The sequence below is a fragment of the Dermacentor albipictus genome, chromosome 10 (assembly GCF_038994185.2).
Source record: "Dermacentor albipictus isolate Rhodes 1998 colony chromosome 10, USDA_Dalb.pri_finalv2, whole genome shotgun sequence".
In the NCBI taxonomy this organism is placed as follows: domain Eukaryota; kingdom Metazoa; phylum Arthropoda; class Arachnida; order Ixodida; family Ixodidae; genus Dermacentor; species Dermacentor albipictus.
In genome coordinates, this window is record NC_091830.1 from 100,489,602 (window position 1) to 100,503,143 (window position 13,542).

The window sequence follows — 13,542 nt, forward strand, 5'->3', positions numbered from 1 at the left end:
ACAGTATGATGTGAATAGCTCATTCGAAAAGCTTGAAATGGCAAAGAGAAGAGCTATCAGCCGACAGATTGCGACATCCGTTTTAACGACAAATCTTAGAAAGGAGATAGCCAACAGGAAAAGTAATTATTCAGACAGATATTAATGACTGTTGCAAGCACAGGTACAAATAATCCTGCCTTTATCTTTGATAATGGCTGTTCCTGTGCCGCCAGGGCCGTAGGGCTAAGATGGCCTCAGGTACCTCAGGTGAAGAGATTCTCGTCAAAGAGTACCAAGGCGGGTCTTCTAGCAGAAAAGCGGAGCTGGTGGATGGTGCTGTCAGTAGAGCTGCAAGTTAGGCCAGTTGGTGGAAGTTCATATTTTAATAAGGAGGGTACTGCATTATAAACATACGGACAACAGAAGTAGAAGTGGACAGGTCGTGCGCAATCAAACAGCTTTATTTTATTCGGTGAAAAATTACACATATACAATGATCAAAATTACGTCATCATGCCGATAGGCCAACCAAAAGGGCTGCCATCACAATTGTGCGTCCACAAATTGCACCTAACAATGAGCATGTACAACTGAAGGATCGGTAACAAACACGCACCTTTTCTTCTTTGTAACATACGCTTCGAAAAGCTGATGGTTTATACATACTGTGAAGAAATCAGCGATGCTTGTACTTGTGTACCACAAGTATCAAGGAGACGGTTACGATCTCCACGTTTCTTGGAGGACAAAATAATGGTAATAATAAAAATGCGGGCGACCAAAGGGAGTCACGCGGTAGCAATGCGTGAGCATTAGTTCTCCCGAATTTTTTCCCTTTTGCGTGCTGCCGTATTGCGCGGATTGATGAAGGTTCGAAAGAAATCACTGCGCATTCTTTATTTAGAGTATGTCGGTCGTGTCGGATGATCATGCGCGGTCTACTCATGGTTCTGGAATGGGATCTTTGCGCAATGCCATGAACAGCGTGCTACCATTGGTCGCCTTTACACGTTGGCAATCTCGTTTTCTCGTCATGCCGCAGACATAGTAAACAGAATTTTTGTGTGGCTCAATGCAACAAAACCCCCGCAAACATGCAACACTGAGACGAGCCTGTCAAACTGTTTATTTCTAGGAAATTCGCAGACGAGCCATGCGCTGAGCGGTTCAAAGTGTCGAATCGCGAATGTTTCTGCTCGCGTGCATTCTATTGGTACTTGTGTAGTTATAAATGGAGTAGCCCTTGCGAAGACACCGAAAACGTTTAGCACGCTTCGTACTGCGAGCGCGTTCACTCAATCCGGGCCCCTTCGAGAAGAAGCGCGCACCACCTGAAGGACCACCTCAAGAGAAACATTGCTGTGGTTAAGTGTGCACTGCGGAAACAGAGTAACTGTTAAAGCATGTTTTGGCAGCATTGAAAAGGGGGCGAATTTCTCGGGTGCATTCCGGAAATTCTACCTGTGGTCTATGAGCCTGTGATGTGGTCGCGCGACCGAACGACAGCTGTACAGGAGTTCGCACAATTAGCTACTGCGCACTGTTTCATCATACAGATCTTAGTTTGACTTTTTTGAAGCCTTTCCCCTTAAATTGCTCCTAGTTGTCGCAATAACAAAATTAATTTCACATTATTAAAAAAGTTTCGTTCACCCACTATGTGATGCTAAGCGTTCTTGAAGAAAGCATGGTGGGGGTTGCAAGCTTCTTAACGTTTGCTCTTTTTAAGCACGTAACAATGTTATACTCACACAGAAAAAAAATGTAGTAGCGCAGTTCTGTTAATTGATTGGACCGCGTGAGGCATGTGACTGCTGTCAAGTGTGTGAAATCGGTTGTACAAAACACCGCGCCCATGTCATCTTGTTCTAGCGGCAGACAACGCAACAAAAGTGATCGTTTGCTTACACGCACACTCACCATACACTACGAATGGCACTCAGCACGCCGAGAATGTTATGAGCGTGCTTCACATGAGAAATAATTAAACAAACAGTACTCGTATTTATTTGATTCATTTACAAGCAGAGTTGCTTGTTTTCCACTGAATTTGCATGAACTTCAAGCTTGATGTTGCAGATGTTGTGGCAGATATACGATACGAAACAAACGTAGCATTCATAACTGCCGCATATGTCTGCGTTTTGTTTGACGCCTTCAATTAACAGTTGCAGCAAAGGCTCGCGTTCTAAGTCTTCCCGCCACATACACCCACACGCACACACAACTATATTCTGCGAGAGTCAGTTTCTGGAAAGCGGCGCTGTAGTTCTTTCGCATGGCCGTTTCACAATCAGTCCACGAGCTGCTGTTCAACGTTTGGCGCCAGCGCCACGTGCAACGAGCGAATAGACAGAGAGTGAAAGAAAGAGAGTGAAAGAGAGAGAAAGAGAAGGCAGCAAACGCAGCGTGATTAGATGAGTAATCGTGAGCAACGAGGAAGTGAGCACGCGCGTTTCCATAGGTAAAGCACACGATGGCGCGGCGGCACAACCGCGAGAAAAACTGCTCAGCCTTGGGGTCCCTCTCATTGGGCGCGGTAGCCCCCCCTGGCTGAGATTGCGAGGTCTGCCCAGCGCGACGTGCGACCAGCCACTCCTCGTCTTCCCCATTTTGCCGTAGACATGTCGACAGGCGGGTTTTCGTTCGCATGACCGTCCTAATAACGACGCATTAACTACTACAATGGGATGACACCGTCCGCCCAAAGTAACGTAGATGCGGTGAACGACTTGCTTTTTAAACAACATAGAACCTTTAACCAACCATTATCATGGAAAGTATGCTGGATCTGGGCTTGGCAACAGGTTGTATTTAACTCGAATTTTAAGCACCACACACACAAAAAGAAAAGAACACGAAGGCTGGAACTCGCCGTGCGTTCCTCTCTTGTATCTGAGCGTCATGGTGGGCATTGATAAACACGTCTGGGCCAGAGAGCATTGCTTAATATGTTTCGATGGAAATAATTTCCAACTGCTATTGAGCATTTGAGATGACTAACAACAAAGGCACATTTTAGAATTAGCATTCACAAGAGAAGCCATTTATTCAATCTACGGGCTATTCTCGAAGGAGTGTTCGTGATCGGTATTTATTTTCATGAACATGTGAATGCAACAGTACATGCAGCCGCAGGGCTAGAAATCGGCGTGTAAGCATTTTCATCTGCAGAACGATGAAAATGCTTTCCGAAGCATCAGAAAAGTATTCTTAAAGTTATACTAAAGAGAAACACTGACTCTGTAATAATAAACACTCATTTCGACAACGCTTCATTTTTCCTAATTTCGTGGTGATTCATTGAATAAGCAAAACACTGAAATTTTCTTTCCTATCTTTCCCGGCTTTATTTTCTTTCTAAGACAATGGAGTTTAGTGTGCCGCTTGATGATACACAAGCAGTTTTTTGTCGGGTACATAGGCTCCTTGAAATCGAGAACACTCAGTTTTTCGCGAAGCTTGCTTAGACGTGAGTATTCACAAAACTCTACGTGTAGCGATGAAAAATACATCAATAGTTAAAGCTAACTGAGGAGAGTTTGCAGCGCTCTCAAATTAAAGGCTCTACATCTCAGCCAAAATAATAGCTTTTTAAACTGGATATTAACTGTAGTTACAGCCCAGACAAACGTTTACATTTGCCATTTCAGTGATATTTCTTTTCAATATAAACCTGTTACACTCTCTCACTGCGTACCTTTGGGACAAAAAGAAATATTGCAATATGATAACGAAACCGGAGACATAATTTCTAGAAAACAATAAAAGCATAAAAAATAATGTTTTGGTAAAACGAGGGGAAAATTTTCGAAACGTGTCCATGATGACTATGGCCAAAGAAAAGCAATGAGCGACGATTCAGAGCTCCAATAAAAGAAAATAAATGCTCTACACAAACTTGGAGTAGAGAAATGTGAAAAAGATGTTAAGGTCAATTTTTGACTCCAAAAAGCGGTGCGTTACCTTAAAACGAGAGAAAAATGTCAAAATTCTGTTTCAATAACTTTCACCCAAGCCCGGCACCCTTAGGTCAATGCAACGTGACGAATTTGCAAGCGTTTTTTTTTTCGTATTCAATGACGCTGTGGTTATGCCAATACTCCTATAACTTGCCAATATGAGTCATTGGCTATACCTGAATGAAATATAGTCCATCCTTAGCAATCAAAAAAGAACTTTACCCACGAAACGCCATCTCATTGTGTGGCATCACATCGCGCTGTCGCGGAAACTTGAAGGAGGTGTCCCATCCGCTGTTCTTTATTTTGCGTAATTTCTTGCTTATCATGGCTCCTGTCACGGTTAGCGTGCTTTTTTTTTTTGTATTGTAAAGGGCAATTTACTAAAAAGCTCGATTGATTCTCTTATCTATTTGAGTAAGTTGTACATTCGAGGAAAGTGTCTCGTCAGGTCATTCATGGCAGGTTATTGTTTCCCTTCGAAAAGAGATACACAGTTGTTGCACATTGTCGACGTGAATATATTGGGTTGAATCAGGATGAACAAGGAAGAAATGAACTGCATTTAGACGACGCTCAGCTATCAGTGGAGGGAGTATTGTTAGTTTTCTGTAGAATAGATTAAGATATGGTGCGAAAATTGTTAGCTGTCGGTTTATTAGGTTCAACGTCGTTGATTCGAAATGACATTGATTTTTTTCAGACCTACTACCAGAGGTGTCCGAATATACCTTTTTGGAGTATGAATAGCATCCCAATAGTAAGTATCGAATATCGAATCGAACCTGGAACAGCGAGGAGACGCATATATTTCAAGCTGGAGTATTTATTCAGGTTTAATAAGGTAGCAAGCCTGTACTGATTAGCGCGAAAAAGACAGTTATTAAGAACAAATGATCAGCTTTAAGTAAAAGTTCACTGATTGTAACTGAGCAAACTTTACGAACAGCCTGAATCCTGGTTGCAAAGAAGCTTTTGTAGAAATAAGAGATAATGGCTGCTGTGTGACTAGCTTTCTAAAAAGCGCGATATTAGTGATTGCCGAGAAAAAGATCACAAGTTGTGGAGGATAAATATGTGGTAGATTCAACTGTAGTTGACGTCTACGTAAGGTGGTGCATTTTATTATGTGTAATGAGTGATTGTATGAATAAGGTAACTGCTGGGTAGGGAACGCGTATGTGTAAATTATGTGTTGTGGTGTATTTATTTACAATAAGTGAGAGAGATTGTTTCTAATGACTCCATATAAGATGTAAAGCAAACTAAAACCCATCGACACATATCTTGTGGTCTAGTCGCACGCACCTAGTAGCACATACACAGGGGTCCCCAGTGCACATAGCCAGGTCATATACGCATACGACTTTGTAGCACACAGTTGTCGACTGCACCAACACCGGGTTCGGCCCATCAAAGCAGGGCGATAACCCTCCGTTGTGCCGGCCCGCGAGAAAATTGGCTTCACTCGGACGGAGACAAATTCTTCCGACTAAAGCTGCTGAAAGAACTGTGTGCGTTAGACGCATGTGAAAACGCCAGTTGCAAGAAAAGCGCCAAGACTTGTATTCACAATGAGTTTTAATGCTTAAAGCGTTCGTGCCAGACAATAGTGATGTAGGACGTTGTATTAGCGAAGGCGATCAGGGAATGAAGAACTGTACTTACGAACAAAAACATCGTGAATTCGGCCCCAGATGCTGCAGCGCAAAGACATAACTTCTACGCGACTAACTGCCAAAAACACTACACGACAAACCCACCTCAAAGATCAAAGGTTGTCATGAAGGATTCCACTTCGAGTTTGCATAAGAAACCATGGCTAATTACACGTTTGTTCAAAAGTAATGCCTAATAGTATATGCGTAGAAGTTGACAGGACAGGCAATTACTTTGTAGTACAGTGCGTTGTAGTGCACGTATCCATTCACATTCTTTGTCTTTTCATTACCAGAAACCTTTCCTATAATGAAAAGGCGCTGAAAAGTGCACTATGGCATTTCGCAATTTGCTTACACACCTCATCAATGACTGTGTCGGGTAGTTCTGGGCATCGTCCACGGACAAACCCAGGATCTGATACGAAGGCTGCCGCTGTTGGTTGATACGCTTTACGTATAGGTACAGTTCCTGCAACGACGTATGAACATCGTCAAAAACTTGACGTGATTTGACCAATATATCACGTCACGGTCGTAAACAGGGCTTGTCGGCTTTATTGCCTAACTGCAAATGGCGCTGAGCATACGGGACAACGAATTAGAATAAAAACAAAAATATGAACGCCTAACTGAATCTTCTATTTCGTTTATTTCGTCTGTTTTTTCCTCACGGCTTTAGAGCGTTAAAGGAGGGAGCTGCCATAATTCCAACATAAAGCAATGGAAACGATCACGGTTGCGAATAAATGAACGTGGATTGCAACGATAGTACAAAACGACATTGGCAATATTTAGCGGGAATTCAGGCAATATCGTAACGCATCACAAACAGCATCACTATGCAACGAATTGAAATGTTCGAGCGAGAACAATAAGTGGTTCCAGTGGAGTGCATGTTTTTCTTAAATGCAGCAACATTGTAGGCTCTACTGTTTGTTTTCTGCATTGAGTTGTCATGAAAGCGGACATACCCTATTCATACAAGCCGTGTTCGGGAAGCGCAGGAATGAGTACTATCGATAATTCGTACAGGTGTTTAACGCACATCGCGTGCCGAGATATTGTGCCGCTGCCCCATTTTCATCACTCTACAACGCCGAGTTTTCTTTTAAATAATTAATCTCGAGGTATCATACTTTCTACCTAAGCCCTGTAGAATCACGAAGGAAGCAGGAAGGGCTAATCCTCTTTCACACTATAATAGGCGACCACGTATTGATTGATAGAAGCAGATACACAAAAAACAACGTCGCGGTTCACATGAAACAAACATAAAAGACATGTCAACAAAGAAAGGTTCATCAAAAGACTGCTATTAATTGGTATTCGTATTTCTCAATAAGAGCACGAAACTGAAACACGTCCCAAGCACACGTTGCGAGTATAGAAAATCTCGAGGACTTCTCTTCAGTGGTTCTCAATTTGGCGGTGCTCAGACCTGTATCTCTGCAGAGGGTGCTAAGAATGTCAGGACACGGACAGGCCGCCAATGGGAACTGATGCTTGCAACCTTTAGCACCCTAACTCTGTCGAGTGAGGCTAGCTTACCTCTTTGAAGAACTATCAGGCATTGTTTGGGATATGATTGTTCTTAGTGAGAATGGAATTGGTGAGGCTTATACAGTGTTGAGTAACGGCCATGTCCTCTGCTATAAATGTCTCCCAGATAAGAAGCAATACGCCGTAGGAGTATACTCCATAATCTGATAGCGTGCAAATTGACGAATTCTACATCGTTATTGAGAGGGTAGCAGTAGTCGCAACCAAACCTAATAAGAGGTATAGATTAAAGGTAGTACAAGCCTACGCTCCAGCATGCAGTCACGATGACTAGGAAGTAAATCAGTTTTATGAAGATGTTTAATTAGCGATGAGAAAAGTGCAAACTCCGTATACTATAGCAATGGCCGTATTCAAGGTAAAAGTCGGGAAAGAGCAGGCTGCTGAACAAGCAATGGGAAACTACGGCGTTGGTTCCGGGAACGCTAGAGGAGGGCTGCTGGTAGAATTCGTGGAAAGGAATAAGCTGAGAAAATTGAACATCTTTTTCAACAAGCGCAGCAAAAGAAAGTGGACCTGGGAGAGCCCCAATGGTGAAAGAAGAAATGAAATAGATTTCATACTTGCTGCCGATCCTATCATAGTAGAGGATGTTGCAATGTTAGGTAACGTAGGGTGCAGTGATCATCGGTTGGTGAGGTATAGGATTCAGCTCAATTGGAAGAGAGAGTAAAATTCGTCTAGAAGAAACGTGCCCACTTAGACGCAGTAAGGGTAAGAGCCGAACAAATCGGGCTGTTCATGCAAACAAATATGCAGCCTTAGAACAGAGAGAGGAAGATGTCATAAAGGTAATCAATAGTACCCTAACTAGGCTGACTTCAGAGGCAGCAAGTGAAGAGCGAAAGAAGGCACTAAGGCAACCAGTGTACAAGCTCTTCCTAGTAAAAAAGGACCTAATAAAAAACGACAAATGAAAGTGTCAACTCAAGATATAAGATAGCATTCGCATAACTGTAAACATTTTTAACGATGACAAAGTAAAGGATGTTCGATATTATAACGTGACAAAGACTGTGGAAGCCGGAAAAATGGACGCAGTATGAAATCAAGTGGTCAAGGCGGACCTGTCAATGCCATGGCGCTAAGTACGAAGCTGTTTTTCGTACTGCAGGGTTTTCAGGGAATTGCTGCCGGTTTATCCACCACTGGTCACGTGTGCCACGAGGCACGCCACACCAACGATGCATACCAGCTTCTGAACTTCGTCCTATCAGGAAATCAAGAAGCCTCATATCATGGTGGTGCGGATCTACTAGCGACACTTATGGAACAACGCGGTGTGCCGTCTTCAACAGCCGAGTATACGAAAGATATATCTCACGACTACAACTTCAGTGGGCACGGCGGACCAGGCCATGCCATGACGCTAAGCAGGAAACGATTTTGCGTACTGCAGGTTAGTTTTCATACCTGTACATTTCGAAGTAACTATCCTGGCATTGTAGTCCTGCCGTGCCCCAATCGGTGTTATAGCATTGCCTATAATTGTTTTTTGATGATGAGATTGTCGTTATTTGGCGTTGTGGAACTAAACCTCGGACCTACACAAATAGAACTTTGTCAAGAGCTACTTGAGGGCCAGAAGGCAATGCGATGTTACATAAGTGAATTAAAAGCAGTAATAGCAGACATGAAAAAGACAGTAGAGAAGCTGCACAATAGAATGTAGGAAAACAGCTGTCAGTCCTTCCTCGCTTCAGGACAAGCTGATAAAGTGCAGGCGGTGGTACAATCGGTAGAGCCTATCATAATATTTCAAGCAAAAAAACTAACAGATCTGGAGGACCGCAGTAGACGGTCTAATATGATATTTCACGGAATACCCGAATGATCCGATGAAACTGATATTTCACCTCACCTCAAAGTAGTCTAACAGATATTCAAAGAAAAACCTGGCGTGAAATGTGAATTCATTGGCCGCATCCATCGACTGGGACAGCGGAAAGGCAAACGCCCAGCAAACATTCACCTCCAAGATTTCAATGAAACGAAGGCAATCTTCGCCAATGTCAAAATGTTAAAAGGCCGCACAACGTTTATCCAAAATGACTATTCAGCGTCAACGTTAAGAAAACGGAAACTGCTCTAGGAAAGTGCGAAAATGAAAAGTAGCTTAGAAAGAGGGTCTCGCTTATCCACGACACACTAAGAATTGACCAGGAATTATTCTTTGGGGATCAATCGCTTAACAAACGTGTTAAAGCTGTAAAAAACGCGTCATCCGCGCCTGTGGAAGGTGAGCAACTTAATGCTTTCGTATTATCTCGAGATTGACTGGATGCCTACGAAGCTCATGAGCGTCCCCGAATGTTGAATCTAAACGCTCGCAGTGTCAAAAACAAAACCCAGACCTTAGAGATCTTGCTACTGCAGTGCGAGCCTCATGTAACTGTTTTAACAGAAACCTGGCTGAACGAGGAAATATGCGATAACGACATTTTTCCCCCTTGTAAAGCTTATCGTAAGGACCGCCACGCTAGGGGTGGTGGTGTAGCGATTTTAATTAAAGTTACTTTCAGGCTGTTTTGTTGGACGACATAATCGACCTTGAATGCCTGCGCGTCGAAGTCTCTTACAGGGCTCAAAGTTTGACATTATACGCTTTTTATAGACATCCGGATGCCCCACAAGATATATTAGAGAGAATGAATACAGAAATGTCCAAGCATGAAAGAAACAAAATTGCTCTGCTTGGTGATTTTAACCTGCCGGGAGTATATTCGGAACGCCTTATTGACTGTAGTCAACATAAAAAACATGTGAACATTAGGTTTTAAATTAACTTACTATACAACTTGATGCAGGTAGTCCATGAACCTACTCGTGTACGAAATGCATGCAGCTCATAGTTAGACTTGGTATCTCTCAGTCGAGATTTCTCGGATTATAATGTGAAAGTCGAGCAAAGGCTCCTCGAACACCATCTCGTGAACATATCGCCACTACTAGTACCATTAGATAAGTATAAACACCCCTCTGCGCTCTATGTCAAAGATTTTTCTAATGCCAACGACGTAAGCGTTGTCGAATACATGCAAACTTGTTTAGTTGATTTTGATAGCAGCAATATTCAGTTACTTTTGAACAAGTTCAAGGAAATGTGTCATTATTTTCAGGTTAACGTAGTCCCAAACAAACTGAAGGAAGTTAACAAACAAACGGCTTGGATGAATCGGAATACTATTGAATTGAAACGCAGAATAAAAAGATTTAAAAAGAAGCATGCGCAGCAGTACAACAAATTACGAGACATGCAAGACAATTTTGAACATGCAGTTCACACTGCGAAAGATTATTATTTCAAAATATCCCTTTCTAACAACATAAACAATGATGCTGCTATATTCTGGCAGTACATAAAAGAAAAGAAGAAACCAGTTTCGCAAATATCTGTTGACGGGAAGGCAGTGACAGATCCGAGTGCCATTTCTCAGCAATTCAACGATTACTTTCAAAGTGTGTTCTCTGGTTGTACGATGTGCGCATGCGATGTCACACTGCCCCATTTCACAGATGTAAATTTTATATATTACGCTGGTGCATTTATTATGCTGCTTAACTTGAAAATGAAGAGTTCATGTGGTCTGGACGAAATTCCTAGCGTATTTGTCAAGCTATATGCTGAAATTCTCGCCGAATTTCTTTTGATTTGATTCCGTGTCTCACTCATGACAGCACAATTGCCAAATGGCTGGAAGTCTGCCCGGGTTGTCCCTGTGTTTAAAAAAGGCGACCGGTTCCTACTCCCTACTCGTATGCCCGCACATTTCCCGTGGTTACTTGTGCTGGCTCTCCTCACTTAAAGACCTCACTGGAGGATTGTCTAGGTGGAGGCTACGGCTCCGACAGTGTTCATTTGCTGTTTTATACAAGTCAGGCCGTCTGAACAACGACGCGGACGGCCTCTCCCGTCATTCTTATGGACCGCCCTGAACATGATGCGCATGACACTTGCGACTTTTGCGTCCTCACCAATTCTGATCTGCACGACATCCGCACTGGAGAACGGCGTTATGATTGCTTACGTGCTACCATTTATCGTCTCAATTCTGGACATTCGGAGGACACCCTGCGCAAGTTCGTGCTGCGAGACGACGCTCTGTACGGTCGCAGCTTACGGCCTGAAGGACCGGAATTTTCGAAGGACCATGTCATCTCCGGACATCCTTTCTTGAGCAGCTGCATGACACCCCTACATCACGCCACCTCGGCGTTTCGCGTCCTAACGACCGCGTATGACAGGAGGTGCGCACTTCCTGTCGTCTTTCTTGTCCGTGTCAACACAGCGCTGAGACTTCATTTGAATAGTATTTGACGTGTGGCGGGCGAATCGGTGTCGACAGCCACCTTGTTTATGTATCGCTGTATCTCGTGTAAATATTGTAAATACATATTTACATATGAGTTCTGCAACGTAAAAATATATTTATCTCTATTGTCTCTACCGCATCCTCATAGAAGATGGTGCATGTAAATAACGCCTTTCAAAGTATTCCTTTCATGCTCATTTTAACGTCACCTTTTAGGAAAACGTACCTTGAGTTCCTCAAGAGGACCGTAAGCAAGGGCCCTATAACGTAAACCTATTACAATATGTTTTTATTCCGATCTCCGGATGTCGAATTTGCGTAACCGCCGACGGAAGCATCGGGCGGTAACCCGCAGGGTTGTCTGATCCGACCAATTAAATTCTCTCCTCATTCATAGGAGGTCACTTTTGTTTGCTTGAAGAACCAGTAACATTGCCTACACTAAGCGGCCTGGGTTAGCTAATTGGCTGACAAAAGGCGAAATGCACGCTCAAGTGGAGAGAGAATAGATGAGGCCGAGCCACTGCAATGGAAGTCGATAACCAGATGAAGAGGGTGGTGCAGGCGTCTGCGATTGGTCTGCTTTCCCTTACTTGCAGTGGCTCGTCGTAAATCCCGCCGGCATGCAACGGAAGCTTAAGCATAGAGAAAGAAATTCAACAAGAGGGGACACTCTTCAAAAACTGGCAACAGGAAACACGTCACGCCTAGTTTCAACACCATCCGTTAGTTGACGCGAGCATCAGAAAAAAAGAATGTGAAATAAACTTCCAGACAACGTTTTTTTTTATTCCTTTCACTAAATGTGAAAACATTTTGCTTGTAAATGAACTTATACTTTGCAACTCTTTGTTGCTTTGCCTAGCAACAAGCTAGCGGCACGCCAGACGCGCGTGCATACGTCATGCGCCAGACAAGCCGCCGGAGTGAGCGAGGCCGGTCGTACGTGCGAAGCTCGCGTGCTCGGCGACCCGTCTGTTTTGGATATAGCCCATTTTTGGGGGGCTCCCGGCCTTCTCTATGCTTCTCTTGCGTATCGTCTGCATTTCGACACGGCACCACTGCACAACTGGACTACTGCAAGGTGAGAAATTGCGTTTGACAGTGTGCTGCGCATTTTAAGCACATTTAGGCTTAGTTCGAGTGGTGCGGTTAGCGAAAAACAGCTCCGCCGACCTGGCGCAGTTAATTTGAGGTAATGCCTCGTCCTGGGAGATGTTTGTGACACTTTCTATGAGCCCCATCATTACTGTAACTTATTTCGGTAGTTTGTGGGCACGCGTGCCGCGTCCGGCTTATTGACGCAGTAAGCGAAAACCGGCTCGGCCGTGTGAAGCATTTGCGCTTGTACATGCGTGTAGTACGTCGTAGCGCCTAAGACAGAGAAGTTTTCGCGCATTCTGTGGCCCCCAACATTATTGTAACTAACGTCGTTATATTTGGGGTAGTTTAGAAGCACGGTTGCCGCGCCCGGCTTATTGATGCAGTTAGCGAAAAGCAGCTCGGCTGTGAGCCGCACTTTCGCGTGTACTGAATCTTAATGGCAGAACTTCCTAACGCATTCTTTCACCCGAAAAAGTATTGTAATTTATTTGGTAACTTTTTGGAATATCTTGAGGCTTGCTCGCCGCGCCTGGGGTTGTGAAGCTGTTAGCAAAAAAGCAAGCCGGCCATAGTGAGTTAGTTTTGCGTGTACTGAAATTTTGTGGGACAAGTTTGTGACGCATATTATAGCCCTGCAACAACATATACCTTATTTCGGTACTCACGCTTCTCGAAAACGGGACGAGCGATTGCCGAGAGTGATAACACAGGAGTGTTGCATGCGCCGGCGGGACGCGTAAAAGATAACACGGAGGAGCTCAAGAACATGACATTTATGTACCCTGAGCAGTGGCGTAGCAACAGGGGGGGGGGGGGGACAGGCCGAGGGGCCGTGGGCCGCGGGTGCAAGGGGCCAATGGGGGGTTGTCATATACGTCTGAAGACACCCCTCTTGCCGCCAGCTACACCCAGAGGGGGGGTGGGGGGGCGACAGTAGACCTTTGGGCCCCAGGTGCCAGA

At 44.0% G+C, this 13,542-nt stretch overlaps 1 protein-coding gene across 2 annotated transcripts in view; it reads right to left on the minus strand.

Annotated features, from left to right (window-relative positions):
- The window catches only part of LOC135908027 (uncharacterized), a 183,162-nt gene that overhangs the window by 100,648 nt on the left and 68,972 nt on the right, over positions 1-13,542 (minus strand). For both annotated transcript variants that reach the window (XM_065439792.1, XM_065439793.1), the window contains exon 5: positions 5,965-6,074. In XM_065439792.1, the coding sequence (XP_065295864.1) occupies positions 5,965-6,074 (110 nt within the window). The remainder of the gene's footprint in view (positions 1-5,964; positions 6,075-13,542) is intronic.